This window comes from Aspergillus luchuensis, chromosome 1, assembly GCF_016861625.1.
Source record: "Aspergillus luchuensis IFO 4308 DNA, chromosome 1, nearly complete sequence".
In the NCBI taxonomy this organism is placed as follows: domain Eukaryota; kingdom Fungi; phylum Ascomycota; class Eurotiomycetes; order Eurotiales; family Aspergillaceae; genus Aspergillus; species Aspergillus luchuensis.
Window position 1 is genome coordinate 6,012,500 of NC_054849.1, and position 17,742 is coordinate 6,030,241.

General features: G+C 47.4%; 8 protein-coding genes across 8 annotated transcripts; 6 read left to right on the forward strand and 2 right to left on the reverse strand.

Moving 5' to 3' along the window:
* Positions 1–933: 933 nt before the first annotated feature.
* AKAW2_12035S (uncharacterized protein) lies at positions 934–2,576 on the forward strand (the record flags this gene model as incomplete). Its single annotated transcript, XM_041684586.1, has 3 exons — positions 934–1,206; positions 1,269–2,363; positions 2,424–2,576. 3 exons carry the CDS (start codon positions 934–936, stop codon positions 2,574–2,576), a joined length of 1,521 nt encoding a protein of 506 aa, XP_041538755.1.
* A 1,126-nt stretch (positions 2,577–3,702) lies between these two features.
* Positions 3,703–5,178, reverse strand: AKAW2_12036A (sulfatase family protein; the record flags this gene model as incomplete). Its single annotated transcript, XM_041684587.1, has 1 exon — positions 3,703–5,178. The coding sequence occupies one exon, from the start codon at positions 5,176–5,178 to the stop codon at positions 3,703–3,705; it is 1,476 nt and encodes a 491-aa protein (XP_041538756.1).
* Positions 5,179–5,918: 740 nt separating this feature from the next.
* On the forward strand, positions 5,919–6,788 carry AKAW2_12037S (uncharacterized protein; the record flags this gene model as incomplete). The annotated part of the gene is made up of 3 exons (XM_041684588.1): positions 5,919–6,360; positions 6,426–6,504; positions 6,554–6,788. The coding sequence occupies 3 exons, from the start codon at positions 5,919–5,921 to the stop codon at positions 6,786–6,788; spliced, it is 756 nt and encodes a 251-aa protein (XP_041538757.1).
* A 79-nt stretch (positions 6,789–6,867) lies between these two features.
* AKAW2_12038S (uncharacterized protein) lies at positions 6,868–7,732 on the forward strand (the record flags this gene model as incomplete). The annotated part of the gene is made up of 4 exons (XM_041684589.1): positions 6,868–6,972; positions 7,015–7,228; positions 7,284–7,589; positions 7,644–7,732. The coding sequence occupies 4 exons, from the start codon at positions 6,868–6,870 to the stop codon at positions 7,730–7,732; spliced, it is 714 nt and encodes a 237-aa protein (XP_041538758.1).
* An 879-nt stretch (positions 7,733–8,611) lies between these two features.
* AKAW2_12039S (putative MFS transporter) lies at positions 8,612–10,321 on the forward strand (the record flags this gene model as incomplete). Its single annotated transcript, XM_041684590.1, has 1 exon — positions 8,612–10,321. The coding sequence occupies one exon, from the start codon at positions 8,612–8,614 to the stop codon at positions 10,319–10,321; it is 1,710 nt and encodes a 569-aa protein (XP_041538759.1).
* A 996-nt stretch (positions 10,322–11,317) lies between these two features.
* On the forward strand, positions 11,318–12,308 carry AKAW2_12040S (RTA1 domain-containing protein; the record flags this gene model as incomplete). The annotated part of the gene is made up of 3 exons (XM_041684592.1): positions 11,318–11,492; positions 11,543–11,791; positions 11,848–12,308. 3 exons carry the CDS (start codon positions 11,318–11,320, stop codon positions 12,306–12,308), a joined length of 885 nt encoding a protein of 294 aa, XP_041538760.1.
* Positions 12,309–13,099: 791 nt separating this feature from the next.
* Positions 13,100–14,405, forward strand: AKAW2_12041S (pepsin-like aspartic protease; the record flags this gene model as incomplete). Its single annotated transcript, XM_041684593.1, has 4 exons — positions 13,100–13,192; positions 13,243–13,364; positions 13,417–13,955; positions 14,023–14,405. 4 exons carry the CDS (start codon positions 13,100–13,102, stop codon positions 14,403–14,405), a joined length of 1,137 nt encoding a protein of 378 aa, XP_041538761.1.
* A 761-nt stretch (positions 14,406–15,166) lies between these two features.
* AKAW2_12042A (ankyrin repeat domain-containing protein) lies at positions 15,167–16,939 on the reverse strand (the record flags this gene model as incomplete). The annotated part of the gene is made up of 1 exon (XM_041684594.1): positions 15,167–16,939. One exon carries the CDS (start codon positions 16,937–16,939, stop codon positions 15,167–15,169), a length of 1,773 nt encoding a protein of 590 aa, XP_041538762.1.
* Between the last annotated feature and the right edge of the window lie 803 nt (positions 16,940–17,742).

Genomic DNA, 17,742 nt, shown 5'->3' on the forward strand with positions numbered 1-17,742 from the left:
CAGGTTGGATGTTTTTAATTTTAATTATGGAATTACTTTATATTACTAAATCTTCTAATAAGAATTAACTAAAATTTCTAATAATATAAGACCTTGCCAGGTCTATTACCTGGTAAGACAATGTAATTTTACAGTTTAATTTTTCTGATAGTCAGTACTAGTAACAACCAGATCCTACACTAGTAAGAATGGAAATACGTATGACCTGGCGACCTGGGAACCCATACACTCAATAAATTGAGCTGTCACTTCCGTGTCAGCGGTCAGGGAAAAAAGCAATATAGAAGATCTTAACGACTATTTCTTCCCCACTAAACGCCAGGTGGCCTCAGATACTATTTATTAGAAATAGTGGCCAGAGGTAGTAATATTAAGCTGTATCTATGATTGGTTTCAGCTATTGAAAGCGTATTACTGGTATCTACTATTACCATGTGATGTGGTGTATCTGTAACATTGTTTCCGGAGTGCGATTTTAATACCACTGTAATAGCTTTCAGGAGTTCAAATTACAACATCCCTACTGTTGTGTTGTGGCTGGCTGGCGCCCAGTTGTATTGGCTTACACCTTCAGGCAAGCCACATTATCAGGTAGTGTGATCGTCCGACTGCCATTGCAGGTGTGCTGTAACAGATCAGATTATCTCCGCTGTCCCGAAACTGCGTTATACTTGTCACACCGCGGTATGTGCGCTTACGTTTGTGATGTGGTTCCAAATTCGAATTTCGGCAGCTGTACTGTGCCTGCTGGATGAAGATGAAATGGAGAGAAGGTAATTTCCGGGTTTTTTGAAAGTACTACATGTTTAACTGACCCATTATATTTGTCAGTCCAGATATAGACACTCTTAATCTGTTCACTTGCACCCACTGCAAACGAACTCCCACAGTATACACATCTATATCTGTACCCTGGCCCTCCCTGCGAAAGTCATGTTTCTCGCAATCATTGTATCGGCTTGCGCCGTTTTCATTACCCGCAGTGTTCATGTCTATCTGAGATTGTCCGCATTTCCTGGGCCATTCATCGCCGCTTTCACAGGGTGGTGGCGAGTATACCGATACTGGAAAGGAGACTTTCAAGAGGTTGTTACAGAGTGGCATAAAACACATGGCCCCGTCATCAGGATTGGCCCGAATAGCCTGAGCGTGGCGGATGCGACCAACGTGCCAAAGGTGTACGGAACTAATCCAGTTTTTCGCAAGGTATTTCCCAGTCGTCGAATGTACAAACCGGCAAAATAGAGCCGTGGTTAATACTTCCCCAGGGGTCCATATACAAGGTTTTCAGCAGCTGGTATCGTGGCAAGGATGTAACAGGAATAGAGTCAATCTTAAATGAAGACGAGCACACTGCTTTGAAGAGAGCAGTCGTAAACTCATTCAGTCTCAGCGCCGTCTCGAGATACGAGCCTGAACTTGACGAGTGTACCTTAGAGCTAATGCGGCAGCTTGAAGAGCTTGACCAATTTGACCTGACCAAGTGGATTGAGTACTTTTCCCATGACATCACTGCTCTAATGGCCTTTTCAACTCCGCCACACTACATGAAACATGCCGATGAAGTGGTAGACGGCGTACAGCCCGTTCTGCGATTCCTTACCAGGCTCGCCACCGGCTTTCTTCCTCTCACTACCGTGGTTCCATATACGGCACAGGCGCTTAGCTGGCTGGTTGGTCCAAGCTGGCGACTGGTGTCCATGGCCTTGGACTTACTGAGGGCACGAGAGAACGAACAACGCAGTCTACCTACGGTGAAAAAGCATGACATGTTGGACACATTCATCACAGCCCAAAAGGAGCGACCAGATCTAATGGCATGGGAGCGCCTCCTGAGCATGATAACGAGTATTGTGATAGCTGGCCCGGAAACGGTGAATTCGACTCTTATCACGACAATATACCACTTACTGAAGCACAGGAACTCCCTAAACCGTCTGCAACAAGAACTTCACCATGCACATCGCTCCGGGGAGTTGTCGTACATGCCCACCTTGAGGGAACTCTCAAAGTTGGCGTACCTTGATGCTGTCACAAAGGAGGGTCTGCGGTGTCTTCCTTCAATAGCATTGCACTTAGAACGAATCGTTCCAACTCAGGGTATGGAATTGTCGGGATATTTCATTCCCGGCGGAACAGAGGTTGGGTGCCTGCTCAGGGTAATCCACACTGATCAGAGTGTCTACGGCCATGATGCAGATACCTTCCGGCCGGAGCGCTGGATCGAAGCAACTCATAATCAGCAAATACAGATGGAACGCTGTGGCCTCTGGTTTGGCAATGGGAAGCGAAATTGCATCGGCCAGCATATCGGCATTGCAGAGATGAAGAAACTGTTGGCTGCATTATTGCTACGATTTGAGGTTTGTGTATAGTGCTCGTGCTTATGGAGATTCACATTGACTAACACTCGCTTCTTGTAGATATCCGATGTTGACCCCGATGCGCAGCTTTCTTGGAATAAGAACACCTTTATCAATTACACGAATCGGCCATATTACGTTGCTCTCAAGCGAATAGAGAAGGTTGGAGAGGATATCTCGACGGTCGGAAGCTCGTCAGCCCTGAGAGCCTAGCTGTGATTGCGTCACGTTGGCTTGTACTTCTTTGTCTTTGTTGCGCGATGTCTGTTCGAGGTTCCCAAGGAAATCCTAGTACATATCCTTGCCACTGTTAACTATCTAACTATACCTGAATCTCGCCTATCAATTTCCGAAAAATATGTCTACAATGTAATGCTTACTCATATAGCCAAGATACATATCAAGTTGCATAAGAAAATCGACAATGGAAAGTGATTCAAGAAAAAGCCCCTGCCAAAGAGTGCTGGAAGCCATGTACTTGGCGTGGAGCTTTTGTGACTTAGAAAGAAATGAGTACCCAAATCTAGGGCAGCCAGGGCCCTCTTGCTGTGGGCCTGCGATCAGGGCAAGCCATCAGACTGTGATATGCTTATAAAATGTGGCGTATTCAAATACCGCCAGTCTAACATGAAGCTATTCCCGGAATCTACTAATCAATCAGAACGCTCGTAGGCAACTCCCTCACGAATACGTGCTCTCTCCTGTTCCCTACCCGGTCGAAGGCTTCGGGCGCCGTACGTGGGTTTGCTTCTCTCCGTAGCTTCATGATGTGTAATCTCGTAGGTGCCGTTTTATCGCTCTCCTATCCTGAAATATCTCCCGCTTACACCACGCTGAAATGGGGTTTGATCGGGTTTCCGCTGTCGAGAACCGCATAGAGGTAATCCGTCATGGGTTCCAAGCACGTTCAACCGGCCCGTCCAAATAAGATGAGGTTTTGATCTGGTACACGTGATAAAGCCATTGCTATGTTGATTAGGACACGGTGTCTTTTGCTGGTTTGTATTCATTTTCTGAACCCTTCTGTATCAAAACAAATTGCAGGGTCATTATACGTACGGAGTATATCTCCCCAATATGTATAGTTCTTCCCGTCCTGAAACACTAAGTACTTTCTCGAGAAGCCCGAGGCCTTCTCAGGATATACCTGAATCCAGGTATATAGTATTTATTTCGACTCGTGAGTGTATAATTGGCACACATCTGACCTACTAAGGCTGGTATATGCCGAGGAATGTGTCTCGTTTAAGATTGAAAACTAATGGCAGATATATAGAGTTCCATCGACCTCACGAATGACGCTAGGAGTAAAGCTGACATTGACAAAATTGAGATAATCCTATCTCGTAGCTTCGTTCCCCCATGCGATATCATGCGGGACTATCGGTCCGCTCTTATTGCCCGGCTTCTCTGGGTCAAAGTCCAAGCGATCAGGTATTCTCAAACCAGCTGGTAAATGGTAACGAACAAACCAGACAGAGACACCATCCTTGTACAGCCATGGGTCCTCCGTTTGGCGTTGCCACGTTTCCAATCGCGACCTGAGGTCTTCAAGAACGGCTGTGTACGCTGGATCCTTCGCAAGATTATGAACCTCTTTTGGGTCCACCTCCAAGTCATAAAGCTCCTCTGGGGGGCGGAAGAAGTAGTCTCTTAACTTCCGTCCACCGACCATAATGTCCGTGTCGCTTGAATTGCGGATATCCTCCCAAGAGAGGGATCCATACAGGTCAGCTGCGAAAGGGAAATCCAACCGCCAAGCCAGATTGCGGTGGTATTTGTACCGACGATCGCGAATGAAACGTGTGGGCCAGTAATTTGTTACTTCATGGAATGTGTGCGAGCCAAACGTCTGGTTGAAATCTGGCAACCCGTTGGAAGTTCCAACAATAGGTAGAAGGGATCGGCCCAGTCGCTTTTTCTCCGGATCGGTGACCTCGGGGTGATCGACGAAGTCAAGAATAGTAGGGAGAATGTCAACGTAGGAGATCACGTTTGGGCTAACTGCAGGAGGTGTGTTTGGTTTTCTAATAATCAAAGGAAGTCGTACACCCGCATCATAGAGTGTTGTTTTGGAGTTGATGAAAGGCGGGCCGTTATCGCTAACGAAGATGACGAGGGTCGAGTCTTCTAGGCCAGTCTCCTTCAGAGCATCTAGCACAAACCCGACACCTTGATCAAGACGATGAATGGATTTGTAGTATTCGACCAGTTCGGAGCGAGTACCGGGGGTATCATTGACGAATGAGGGAATTGGAACATCTTCGGGTTCCAGATGAAGTTTGGTGATTCGAGGATCATAGTCATCCGTGTTCCCAAAACCACCACGAGTTCGGTCGCGATGAGGATCGTGGTACCCGATAGTCAACGCAAACGGTCTGTTACTGGATTTTGCTTCCTCGAAAAACGATCTGGCCTGGTCGGCAATAACAGCAACATCGCGGGTATCGCTCTCCTTGCGCAGCTGCCAGGGGTAAACAGCAGATGGTCCTACATGAACCTTTCCCAAAATACCAGTCCAGTGGCCGGCTTCATTCAAGAGATGCGGTAAACTCTTCACGTGGTCAAATGTCACGAAATGATGACGGTGGCTCGCAAGCCCATATTGTCCATTCTGGTGGGTGTGAAGACCGGTGTAGATGACAGAGCGACTACCGCTGCAGGATGCCGTACTTGCAAATGCATAGTCGAACCTGGTTCCCTGCTCTGCGAGCCGATCGAGGTTTGGCGTTTGGGATGTATTGTCCCCGTAGCAGCTGAGTTGTTTCCCCAGATCATCTGCGATCAACAACAGAACGTTCTTCTTACTCGCCATGGTTGTGAAAGAAGCAAAGTAGATCAAGACTGCGCCAAAGTCTCTGTAACTCGTGGATAAAGAAGGTAAGAAATGCAAAGTCCCAAAGGAAGAAAGAGTTCTGTGGGATGCTGTCCAAGACCCCTGTTGAACTCCGCTTAGGACCACTTACCCTCGCATGGGCGGATAAGGAAATACCTCACAAGCAGGAGCTAGCACTATGATAACTACTGCAAATTCCACCTATAGGGAAAGCTCTAATCCTTGGACTTCGGGTAATTGGAGGTTCGGTTTAACCCGCTGCATCAACGCAATTCCGTCAGCCGATGATGTGCTTCCCGGGCATACAAACACCACAACGCCCTTATCAAAACCACACTTCTTCTATCATGATCTCGTAAGTAGACATATCAATATAAATTAATCACGCCATATACTAGACAACGTCAATATATTGCTTTCATGTTGCAATGCGCCCTTAAATTAGGAATTTCTGAAGAAAAGCTGAAGTTGGAGGCATGTGCCTGACAGGGTCCACTTCTGGTATACTCTGTGCTATGGTAGCTTGTGTCGTAGCAGAAAGCAAGTATCACGTAGTACTTGGACGCATGCATGATGCGACGCATAGCAATAACCAAGAATATATAAATAATATAGTCGAATTTTCGCAGCCTCTTTTGATGAACGCTTCTCCCGTCTACAATATATTTCTTCCCACACAAGATAGAAAACCGCGTGAACATTCCATCTAGAAGTTCTCAATGCGTTTACCCTCCTTAATTCCCCTCTCCCTGCTAGCTGGCCTCACGGCTGGTCAGCTCATTGGCCCGGTCGGTCCAACAACCAATCTTGAAGACAAGACCATTGAGTGCAACATCCTAGATTATGGTGGTGTTGCCGATAATCAGACCGATGTTGCAGCATCCATTGAAGCCACTTTCGGCGAATGTGTGCTGAACAACCCCAAAAGTCGTCTTGTTATCCCCGAAGGCAACTATCTGATCAAGCGAAGTGTTGTTTTGAGTAATGGAACCAATTGGGCATTCCAGCTTGACGGTCTGATCACCACGGCATATGGTGGAAACTGGACAGTCGACCGTGAGTTGATACTCCAAGGGTTTGCTGGAGAGCAAATAATAAACTCTACTATCAACGGCGAGGGTGACGGAAAATTCTTACTAGATGTGCTCGTCATTGTGAACGGTATGATTTATCCTCCGTTTCTTGATAAGACATTACTCAGGCTTATTCGCTTTCAATTTGTGCAGCTGTCGATTTCGAATTCTATTCTTCCAACGGGCTTGGTGCATTTCAAGGACAAGGATATATCTATCGAAACTTGGAAAAGTGAGTTCTTTGAAAACTGTTTCTAAACACAGCTGATGGGCTTTCAAAGTACCGACCGCCCTCGACTTGTGAGGCTTATTTCGCCCACGAATGCCTCTGTGCATGATTTGATCCTTGTGGATAGTCCCAAGTTCCACATCGTCTTTGATTTCGCTGTGAACTTGGAGGCATACCACCTTACCATCCGCGGTGCTAATCTAGGAAGCTACGATGGGATTGATGCCATCGGCACCAACTATTACATCCACGATAGCGAGGCAAGTAGAAAGTCCATATCTCCATGATCTAACAGGGGCTAACAATTAGACGAATGACAGGTCACGAACCGTGACGAATGTGTCTCCGTGAAAAGTCCATCCCATCATGCTTTGGTCGAGAACCTGGTTTGCAACCAAGCAGGCTCCGGTGTTTCAATTGGCAGTCTCAACGTATCTGCGGAAATATCCAACATTGTGGGTCTCATCAGTTGTTCGTTTGTAAAACGTCTTGGTAGTTAATAATGCGAAACAGGAAGCTCGCAATATCAGCATTATCCAGGGCAACAACATCGCATTCATCAAGACGTATCCTGGAGGATCTGGTTACGTTAGAGATGTCACATTTGAAAACTTCCGGTCCCTGAACAGCCTGTACGGATTGGACATCAACCAATACTGGCAAAACACTTGGGAGCCTGACACCGGTTCCGTGACATTGAGCAACCTTGTTTTCAAGAACTTTTCAGGTATTTTGACCCGTTTTTTCAGTCAAGTCAGCCCCATACTCAGGCATAAACATAGGATCGGTTGCCGATGGAGCACTCCGCCCACCATTGTATCTGTTTGCCAGTGACTTGACCTTTGCAACAAACGTCACCGTGGAGGAATTCTCTGTATGGACTGAGACTGGTACAACAGTCGTGAATAAGATCAGCAATATCTTTGGCACTGGAGATGACAGCTATGGAGAAAATGACGGCATTCAAACTCTGCAATCTGGAGAGTCGCCGTATACATACACTAGCACCTATACTATTACGGCTTCTCCGACCAATTGGCAAGCTCCATCAACCCCAACATGGGCCTTACCGAGCACTGGATATGGAAGTAAGTCAGATTGTTATGTCCGTGCCGCTGAACAAAAGGCTAACTAGTCAACAGCGGCGTCACCCATCCCGGTCTATACTCCTGCACCCCTTTGGCGTCCTGGTGGAATAGACTACAATCTTCATTACTGGGGAAGCTTTTAGTTAGATCATCGGCACAACTGTTCGTATAATGAATGTCGGGTATAGCAGGAGACAATGTATAGGTAGACTTGGCTCGATACAAGCTCATTCTGGGCTTTATTTTAAAGCAAAAAGAGCGATTATTCTCTCCCGTTACTAATATAGAGCTCTCTGACATAGCCCGATAATGAAAGCCTTGTCTCCCGACCATAAGTCCACTTTTACGAACACTTATACCATCATTTCACATGTTCCTATCAGTGCAGCCCAGCATTGCGTAGGATAACACACCGCTGGCAAGTGGATGAAGGAGATACCAAACTACGCCAATTCCAAAGCTGGTTCAGTCGAAGTACTGTCTACAGCACTAGCAATTTCCCACCAATCCTGATAAAAAAATTTGAACAGGGCCTCGACTGTCGGTAAATTAAGCAGGAGGGGCACCGACAGCTTTCAGGGTCCTGGGTGGGCTGTGATTGGAGTAGCCTTAGCTTGTGTCATCCGCGCTTACATGGCGACGATGGTCAGCAGCAGCAACACATGGTCGGTTTGCGCCAGCTTAGACATCAGCAAGCTGGGAAGCAGCTAGTTGCTGTCATCGTTCGATTAATATAATATAATTTTACTACTATCTAATTAGTATACTTCTGCTTAGCACTGATAGTATATTATGTTTGGTCGTACTTTGATAACGCAAATGCCCATCACCTCATCGTTACCGTCGATCACGCACCTTCGTACTCTAGCCTCGAGGGGCTACTGCCCTATGTACCCATCACATGTATATAACTTCAAGATAACCAACGTGCATTCATCTCCAGCAAGCCATACTATCTCGGTCGGCCCTGGGTTAGCTGTTATACCGTCTTGTTCTTGTCTGGTATACGGATCGCTCTGACTATGGAGCGAAATTCCTCCAAAGCTGCGTCTTCTCTGGATCGCGATCATCAAGTTGACAGAAGCCAAGACTTGAAAGATGGAAGCTACGTGAACCTTGCCGAGCCGGATGATTCCCCTGGCTCCGATGCAGTCCTTACTTCTCTCTTCCGTCGGACCAAGAAACACGACCCCGATGCCATCGCGACCACTAGAAGTGTATTCGACGACCCTTCCCTCGCACCTTTCTACCAGCCCCATCCAAAATATGAGAATCTTCATCGCTTCGATCCCAGCGCACGGTGGACCTATCGTGAGGAGAACAAAGTCCGACGTAAAACAGACTGGTCAATTCTTCTCTGGATCCTGGTTATGTTCTTCGGGTTGAACCTCGATCGAGGCAACCTGAGCAACGCCAACTCCGACAACCTTCTCGGCGATCTAAACCTAACTACGAACGACTACAACAATGCGCAGAACATGTACCGCGTAGGATTTCTAATTGCAGAAATCCCTTCGCAGATGCTCGGAAAAGCAATCGGTCCTGATCGGTGGATTCCCGTTCAAATCATCCTGTGGAGCTTTGCATCCGGAGGACAATTCTTCATGCACAACCGAGCGGGATTCTTCGCGTGTCGATTCTTCATAGGGCTGTTCATGGGGGGCTTTATCCCCGATTCCATCTTGTACTTGTCCTATTTCTATACAAAGGCGGAGATGCCGTTCCGCCTGGCACTGTTCTGGTTCACTGATTCGATATCGGGTGTCATCGCATCTTTCATTGCGTACGGTGTCTTGCATATGCGCGGAGTTGACGGGCGAGAAGGATGGAGATGGCTTTTCCTAATCGAAGCGCTGATCAGTTTCGTGATCGGCTGTTTAAGCTTCTTGTTTCTGGTCCCTGGACCCACTCAGACCAGAACGTGGTGGAACCCGAAAGGAATCTTCTCAGAAAGAGAAGAGACCATCATCGTCAACAGAGTGCTGCGCGATGACCCATCCAAGGGCGACATGCACAATCGCCAAGCATTGTCCCTGGGGATGTTGTGGAAGAGTCTGAAAGACTACGATCTCTGGCCGATATATATCATCGGGATCATGTTCGAAATCCCGACTTCACCTCCGAAGTCTTATCTGACCTTATCGCTAAAGGCGATCGGCTTTTCCACATTCCAGACGACCCTTTTGTCCATTCCAGTGACTGTCTTTGCCGCTATCAACCTTGTACTTGTCGCGCTCTTATCAGAGTTCTGGGGCCAAATCTCAATTGTTTGCCTCCTGACACAACTGTGGTCCCTTCCACTCCTCATTGTCCTCTATACATCTGCTGGAAGCCTTTCCAATTGGGGGCTCTATGCCGTCTCGTTCATTCTACTGGGTTGGCCGAATCCACAAGCTGCCCAGGTGAGTTGGTGTTCACGGTTGAGTAACAGTGTCAGAACCAGAGCGGTCGGTGCAGCGGTCTTTAACATCATGATTCAACTGTCTGGAATTGCCTCTTCCAACATTTACCGATCGGATGATAAGCCTCTATATCGCCGTGGAAATAGACAGCTGATTGCGATCAATGTTGCCACTATTGTCATGTACGCGTTGGCCAAGTTTTATTATGTGTCTCGGAACCGTTGGAAGAAGGCTCAGTGGGACAAGATGACGGCCCAGGAGAAGGCGACTTACTTGGAGACAACCACGGACGAGGGGAATAAGCGACTTGACTTTTATTTCGATAGTTGAAAGAGTTATCATGCTGCTAGGGAAATGCGCGGGTTGGTAGGAGACGTTCATGTCAAAAGGGTTAGTGGTTAGTAGCGGACCGCGTTAGCGAAGGGAGACTGTTTGTCGACAGGACAAGCAATGGATATAAAGAATGATCAGGGAAATAGCCATCTGTACATTGTCGTGACCGTAGTGAGCACCTCAATTCCATTTGATCAAGGGTTTTATTTATCAGAGCGATTAGTAGAATGTGTCGTTCGTGCCTTCGGTTATCACACAGTGGAATACTTGTAGGGCAGCAATAAAATCGAAACAGCAGATGTCATACATAAAATCAAGGAGCATATATCATTCTGCAATAAAATGAATGAAATTTCAGATTATCTCCAAGAGAAAGATTTTCTTCCTGGTTTTATGCACTTTCTACCGATTCTGGTCAGCGTTGGATTTGTTAAAATTTTTAAGTTGGGCGGAAACGAAAACGAAAACGAACCAAAATAGAAACAGGGGTCCTCCGGCTTAAACGAATATACGAATGGAGCCCCACTATAGATCTGGAAAAGGTCACCAACTGCTCAGCATAAGATGTTTACATCCAATAGCAGCTACTTCGTAGACAGTAGCGTCTGTTTCAAGCCTCTTGATCCGACCGACTTCTAGACCCGAATAAGTCACCCCGTTCGCTGGGCGAACAATGCTAAAGCCATAGTACTGAAAAGTGTATCCGTAGCCCCATAGTATCATCCTATAGACAACAAGTTTTTCATTGCAGGACATTTCCTCAGCCTCACCTGTGCGGGTCCATTTTCTGTTAGTCTGTTGTTCGAAGCCCCATGGTAATATGGACTGATAGTATAAGTACCCGGCTTGATAACAGAGACTACCTCCGTTTGGTATTCGAAAGACTTCCCAGGCCCTTCTTCTCTAACTACTGCTTATTATTTCTTTCCCACACTCTTTTTCCAATCTTATTTGTCTGTACTTGGTTGCTGTTTCATTCCGTTCAATGCAAAAATGTTGGACCCCAGAGATTCAGAAAGTTATGAATTCGCATTCTACCGCTATGACCCCAGCATGGGTGGCGCCATTCTTTTCATCCTTCTCTTCATTGGCACAACAGGGTATCATGTCTTTCAAATGGTCAAGTCTCGCACATGGTTCTTCATTCCATTTGTCATAGGTGGTATATGTATGATACTCTTCACTGTTCATATCCTAGCAATACGCTGATTTTCCCAGTTGAGATCATCGGATATATCGGACGTGCCATGTCCAGCAAGCAAAGCCCCAACTGGACGCTCGGGCCATACATCGTGCAGACACTCTTTCTCTTACTCGCCCCTGCTCTCCTTGCAGCCTCTATATACATGCTACTCGGTCGAATTATCCTAGTGTTACAGGCTGAAACCCACGCACTGCTGAAAAAGAAGTGGTTGACGAAGATATTTGTCACAGGTGATGTGCTTTCGTTCTTATTGCAGGGAGCAGGTACGTGTCTGCTTATTAAATCCCTCATTATCTAACAGCTCTCTGACACTGTCCAGGCGGCGGAATCCAGTCCAGTGGCAGCCTATCTGCCATGAAGACTGGCGAGCACATCATCGTCGTCGGCCTCGTGATTCAAATATTCTTCTTCGCATTTTTCATGATCACTGCGACCCACTTCTACCTGAAGGTCAAGAAGTATCCGTTCCCTCGATCTTGTTCTCCGCATATTCCTTGGAAGAAACACATGAAGGTACTCTACGCGACGAGCTTCTTTATCATGGTCCGTTCGATGTTTCGACTCATTGAGTACATTCAAGGAAACAACGGGTTTCTTTTGCACCACGAGGCCTTCCTTTATATTTTTGATGCACTGTTGATGTTTATCACCATGACCATATTCAACGTTATTCATCCGCAAGAAATCGGCCAGCTACTCCGTCACCCCAATGATTATGACATGACATCTTTCTCAGAAGAGCAGACCCCAAAGCCCTACCAAGGGTACAATAATGTGTGAGAAAGCTGTGGCATTGATACTACATTTCGGTCACCAACCAATCTGTTCCTGTTAGTGCCGTATATTACGTTCGTTGTCTTCTTTCCAGTCCCGACTCTCTATTACTCCTTATCTACATCTTAATAACACGTTAAATTTCAGGAGGATGAACAAGCCTTGCCAAATTGTGGGGCTTATAGCTACTTCCAGTCACGTGACTTCCAGATCAAGAGGCTGGGTTACTGCAATCAGAAACAATAGAATCATGACAGTTTGTATAAATAAGCTCTGTACCGGCCAGGCTGTTGTTGTTTTCACTCTTATCGGATTGTGGGGTTCAATAAATTATCTCGATCCTGATCCGTAGAGGCGGATACTCCGACAAGACATCAGGGACTAGAGCACAATGGGACTGGCTTACAGCGGTACCTCCAAAACTGGCCGTTCTTATACAAGATTGTCCCAATATCAGACCGAATTGTCTTGAGTAGTGAGACATGTCCGACTGTTAGCTGGGAGTATTTTTAGCATGTCATGCCTTAGGTCGGATTCTGTACATAGAAGGTTAGTGGATGTCTTGAGGGCTTGAATAAATGAAGGCTAGGATGAAACCGGGTGTCTCACTGGGTATCTCATTCGTCCAACAGCATCGGTTGTTCCGGCCCGCTAGTTTCCACCACATGTCACTTGTCTCGGATTATTCTTGAAGGCTTGGCATTTCGATCTCCAGGGAGGCGTTGGTTGGTGTGCTTAAATAGAGTCATTCACGCCATTGTTTTCCTTCTTCAACTTGCGCGAATTGATTATTCAGTATGGCGTCTAAGAACCTGCTACTCCTTCCGGCATTGGCCACGGCCGCTCTGGGTAATGTATTGGACCTCGATATTAAGGTCCGAAATGGTTATGTATGTGAAGTCGAGCTCCCTCAAATTTGTTTTCTAACACGTGGAAATAGAGGACCATCGAGGTTGACCTCGGAACCCCAGGAGGCCCGTTTGATTTGATGTACGACACTGGATCATCAACGCTCTGGGTGCTCGATAGCAATTGCACAGATGATTGCGTGAACGTGAGCGGGTTAGTACATCACTCCCCCTTATTTCACGACTATATTACTGACGTCTACCAGCTACCCTCGACACAGCTATAATCTCACTTCTACCGGCGTCAACTTGGGTATCGAAGACAGCATTGATTACAGCGGGGGCACCGTCAGCGGCTTTACTGCCACGGATATTCTCACCGTGCCAGACACTGACGTCTCCTATCGCCAAACCTTTGCGGTCATCACCGACAGTACCTGGGCGGCATTGGCAGCTGATGGGTTCATTGGTTTGGCATCCTCCACCGTCGCTTTCAAAAATACCACGTCCGCCTTCGAACAAATGATGCAGGATGGACTTCTGGATGAACCTCGATTTGCCCTATACGCAGGTTCCGGTGTGTCGACCACGTCGAATCCTGATCCAGAGAACAACGGTGTGTTTACTTTCGGTGGTAGCCATGAGGATATCTATGCGGATGGTGATCTGCAGTGGATGACTATGCTCTCCCCGTTCGAAATCTACAAAACAAATCTCCTTGGCATTCAAGGGCACAACACCTCCAATGGCCAGAACATGTCAAGCGAGGTCCTAAACTGGTACGGCCAGGTTATCTTCGACACCGGTATGAACCCCCATACGACACTACTATCCCTTCTGAAATACTCGGACTAACCTATATAATGACGTAGGCGCTTCGTCGATAAGCATCCCCAACGACCAGATTGAGGCCATGTATGCCCTAACCCCGTTTTCTTACGCCGATATCTCATCTGGATACCGACCTCTGTGCTCCGATTTCAACGATACATGGTCTATCTCTTTTACCATGGGCTTCTATGGTGAGGGCGTTACCTTCAACTTGACCGGCGATCAGCTGGCTGTACCTGGTTATCAGGACGATGACCATTGCTTCCCTCCTTTCAATCCGTGGGACAGCTACAATACTATCATTGGACAGCATTGGTTGAGCAACTTCTATGCTGTTTTCGACTTTGGATCTTTTGATCCTGACACATACAATATCCGTGTTGGGTTGGCTCCTTTGAAGAAGGAATACCTGCCCAGAGCTTGAACCACGCTCTTTCATTCATCTAAGAATTTGCTACAAATTTACAGCGCGAAGGTGAATATCTAAACCTTACGGAGGGGTACTTAGTACGTTGAGTTTGTGTAGTAATCAGAATATCATTGAATATTCCGGGTCCTTTTCTTACAATAACCAGCTTACGGTGCATACCTCTTGGGTTGTAAGATTAGTGAACAAGGGGGGACCATTTCACACTGGACCAGTGAAGCAGCAGCAGACGGGTAATAATTCCAGCAGCACTGCTGGCCTTGACTCTGTTAGCGGTTTCGTCCCTGCGCACAGCTGTCTACTGGAAAGGCGTCAAAGGCCACGGATGTTAGGACAGCTATGGTGACGGCGACGTATATCAACGTGGTTATTAATCCGGGGTTATTTCGGGCAGAAAATGTATGCGGAATCGTAGGGTTCTATGTTAATGATGCAGACCACCGGGGTTCTTGCTGGTGCTTAAGTGATGAAGATGGGGGTCTGACGGTGTTGTGTATATGGTTCCCTAGAGAGTGTGGGCTGACGGGGATGTCGATAGATATACATAGGTCACAGGGATGTGCCATCGCAAGCCCAACATGACTAGTGCAACCATAAATCCTGATCTTGTGAATAGCACTCCGATAGGGCAGATCAGATAATAATGCTATCGTTAATCTAACCGAGCCTCTTACAGAAGTTTTGAAATATCCCGTTATTTCCAAAAAATATCGTACAGTGACCAATAAATTGTCAATATTCGAATACACCATATGTCTCTACTCATCAAGATTATACGGAACCCCTTTCTCGACCACGAATTCCCTGGCAGACTTGCCTGAAACGGAACGAATATCAGGATCGGCCCCGGCTTTCATTAGGACATCTAAAACAACCGCCCGGATATGCCGAGCGCTTTGGTTGTTTTCCGGCTCATAATAATGTGTCTCCAGGTAGTAATACAGCGGCGTGCGGCCCTTGTTGTCTTGTGCGTTGATATCCTTGTCAGCACCGTGGGCCAAAAGGAACCTCAGGCCCACCAGCTCCCAGTCTGGATTAAGTAGAGTAAGGTGGAGCTCTGTCTGGCCTTGAGCATCGGCCCGTAACTGTGCGCCCATCTCCATCAGAGTACGAAACAGTGGTATCATGTCCTCATGGTGTGGCAGTATGTGGTGAAGGAAACTTTTCCCCTGGCTATCTAGACTGCTCAGATCGGCCCCCTGTTCTTTGAAAAAGTATAAAAGGCGCATACTAAGTTTTTCGACTTCGGGATCATAGGGGCTGGAGGACCAGCAGTTGGTGAGGTGGAAGGCGGTTTGGCCATCCTTCGTACGATAATTGGCCAAATCTGGCACCGCAGGACAGGTTAGGGGCCAGAGAAGCTTTATTATGTCGAGATAACGACTCAAACATGCTCGATGAATGGGCAAGTAGCCGTCGGGGTTCATCTTGAGGGGGTCTGCTCCGTGATCTAGCAGGAACTGGACGTTCGCGAGACGGCCACTTGCCGCGGCGGTGTGAAGCAAGTAACCTTTATAACAGCGGTCCCTATGCGGGAGTTCCTCGTTCATATTTATCACAGCACCTTCACGCTGATAGAAAAAGCGGATAAGATCAGGGTGCCCGTTCCGAACTGCCCGGCCGAAAAGTGTGATATCCTTATCTTCTGCTCCCCCGCCGGAGCCCTCAGGGAGATCCACGCCGTGGTCAAGAAGCATATTGACCATATCCATGCCCATTGAGGTGTCAATCGTGGCGTGGATTATTGGTCGGTCCTTTGCCCAGGGTGTGTATGTGTAGATGGACATTGGGGGTCCTGCATTCGGGCGGGCTCCACGGGCAAGTAACAGCCGGAACGTCTCGATCCCCCTAGGCCAGGATTCCTCCGGTAGGGCCGGGAATATCCCATGGTAAGGATCATAGTCCCAGTTTTCAGCAGCGTCAATCAAAGCGCGGTCCAGAATATCTTGTGGTATCCCCGAGGAAGGGTATCTACGGAGCAGAAGGTCCAATGTCTTTGGATGACGATGAAGTGCTGCAGCAGCGACGGCAAGAGGCCATTCATCGCTGCCAATAGCGACTGGGGGTAAGCGATCAATTAGCCGGTCGATCACCGCGTGGGATCCCCAAAATGCTGCGGCCATAAAAGGTGTGTGTGGCTTCGCTTCCCTTCCACCAAGAATGCCGCAGAATCCATCTGCCGAAACGTCATCTATGGTCGCATCTGCTCCCGCATCTAGGAGAATATCCACCATCTCGGCATTGTTGTTCGCGGCTACAAAGTGCATAGGTGTCAGGCAAATTTCACCATATGGCTCGGGGCCCTTCTGGTTGACATCAAAACCCCTGGCGATTAAGTGACGGAGGAAATCTGACCGGCCGTACCTGATGGCCTCGTGGAGCGCCGTCTCGCCATGCCGGGGAAGATCCGCGGCCTCTGGGGAATCAAGGATCGCATCCACAGCGGTGAGATTGCCTACACGAGTCCATCCAATCAATTGTCCGTTAAGGCCGACTGAATTGGGGTATGGTATCCGTGGGTAACAGGCCATTATGGCTGATGGCTGCAAAGAAAAGCCAGTGGAAGGAAGATGTAAACAGAAGGAACAAATTTCTGGGATCTAGACTAGTTGATAAAGAAAGTGTAAGTGGAGTAGCTAAGAGTATAATACCTGGCAGACTAGCATTGATACATCTCGCGCAGTATGTTACGGAACTAGTATGTAATATACGGGTAGCCTGACAGCAGGATACGGAATCGCTGTGAATCAGGCCATTTTATACTACAATGTTCATCCACAAATCCCAAAGATAGTGACGGTAGTGGGGCAATTGTCAATTGCATCAACTTGATGGATATACTCGCATGTCAAAGGTAGGCTCAAGCCTAGCCGCTTATTTGAACCAATGCAGTCATACAGGATGGGCTGGATGAAAGACAGAGCTGAGGAGAATAGGGAATGGGATATGGAGATCGAATCAAACAGGTCTCCACGTTGAATTGTGCACCAGTTTCCGTTGAGCCAGGTGGTTGGCAGCAGACATATCAATGCGTCCAGAAGTCGGCTTCGTTTACACATCCGTGAGGTTGCACACTACGGAAAACCATATGTTGTGTCAGTTGGACAGACCGTAGAAACTGCAGTTTTCAGTACATGGTAGTTTAGACTTACTCCTAAGTGCACCCTTGAGAATACCTCCCCAGGCACTGTTGCAAGCGGAATAAGGGGACTGCGACATCATCCTTAATTTTGGAACCCAGCAATTAAAACAAAACTCTTGCCTCGCCACTTCAGCCAGTTTACCTTTGAGGGGAATCTATCAATGATTTCTGGTTCCCGTGAGCAATCTATCA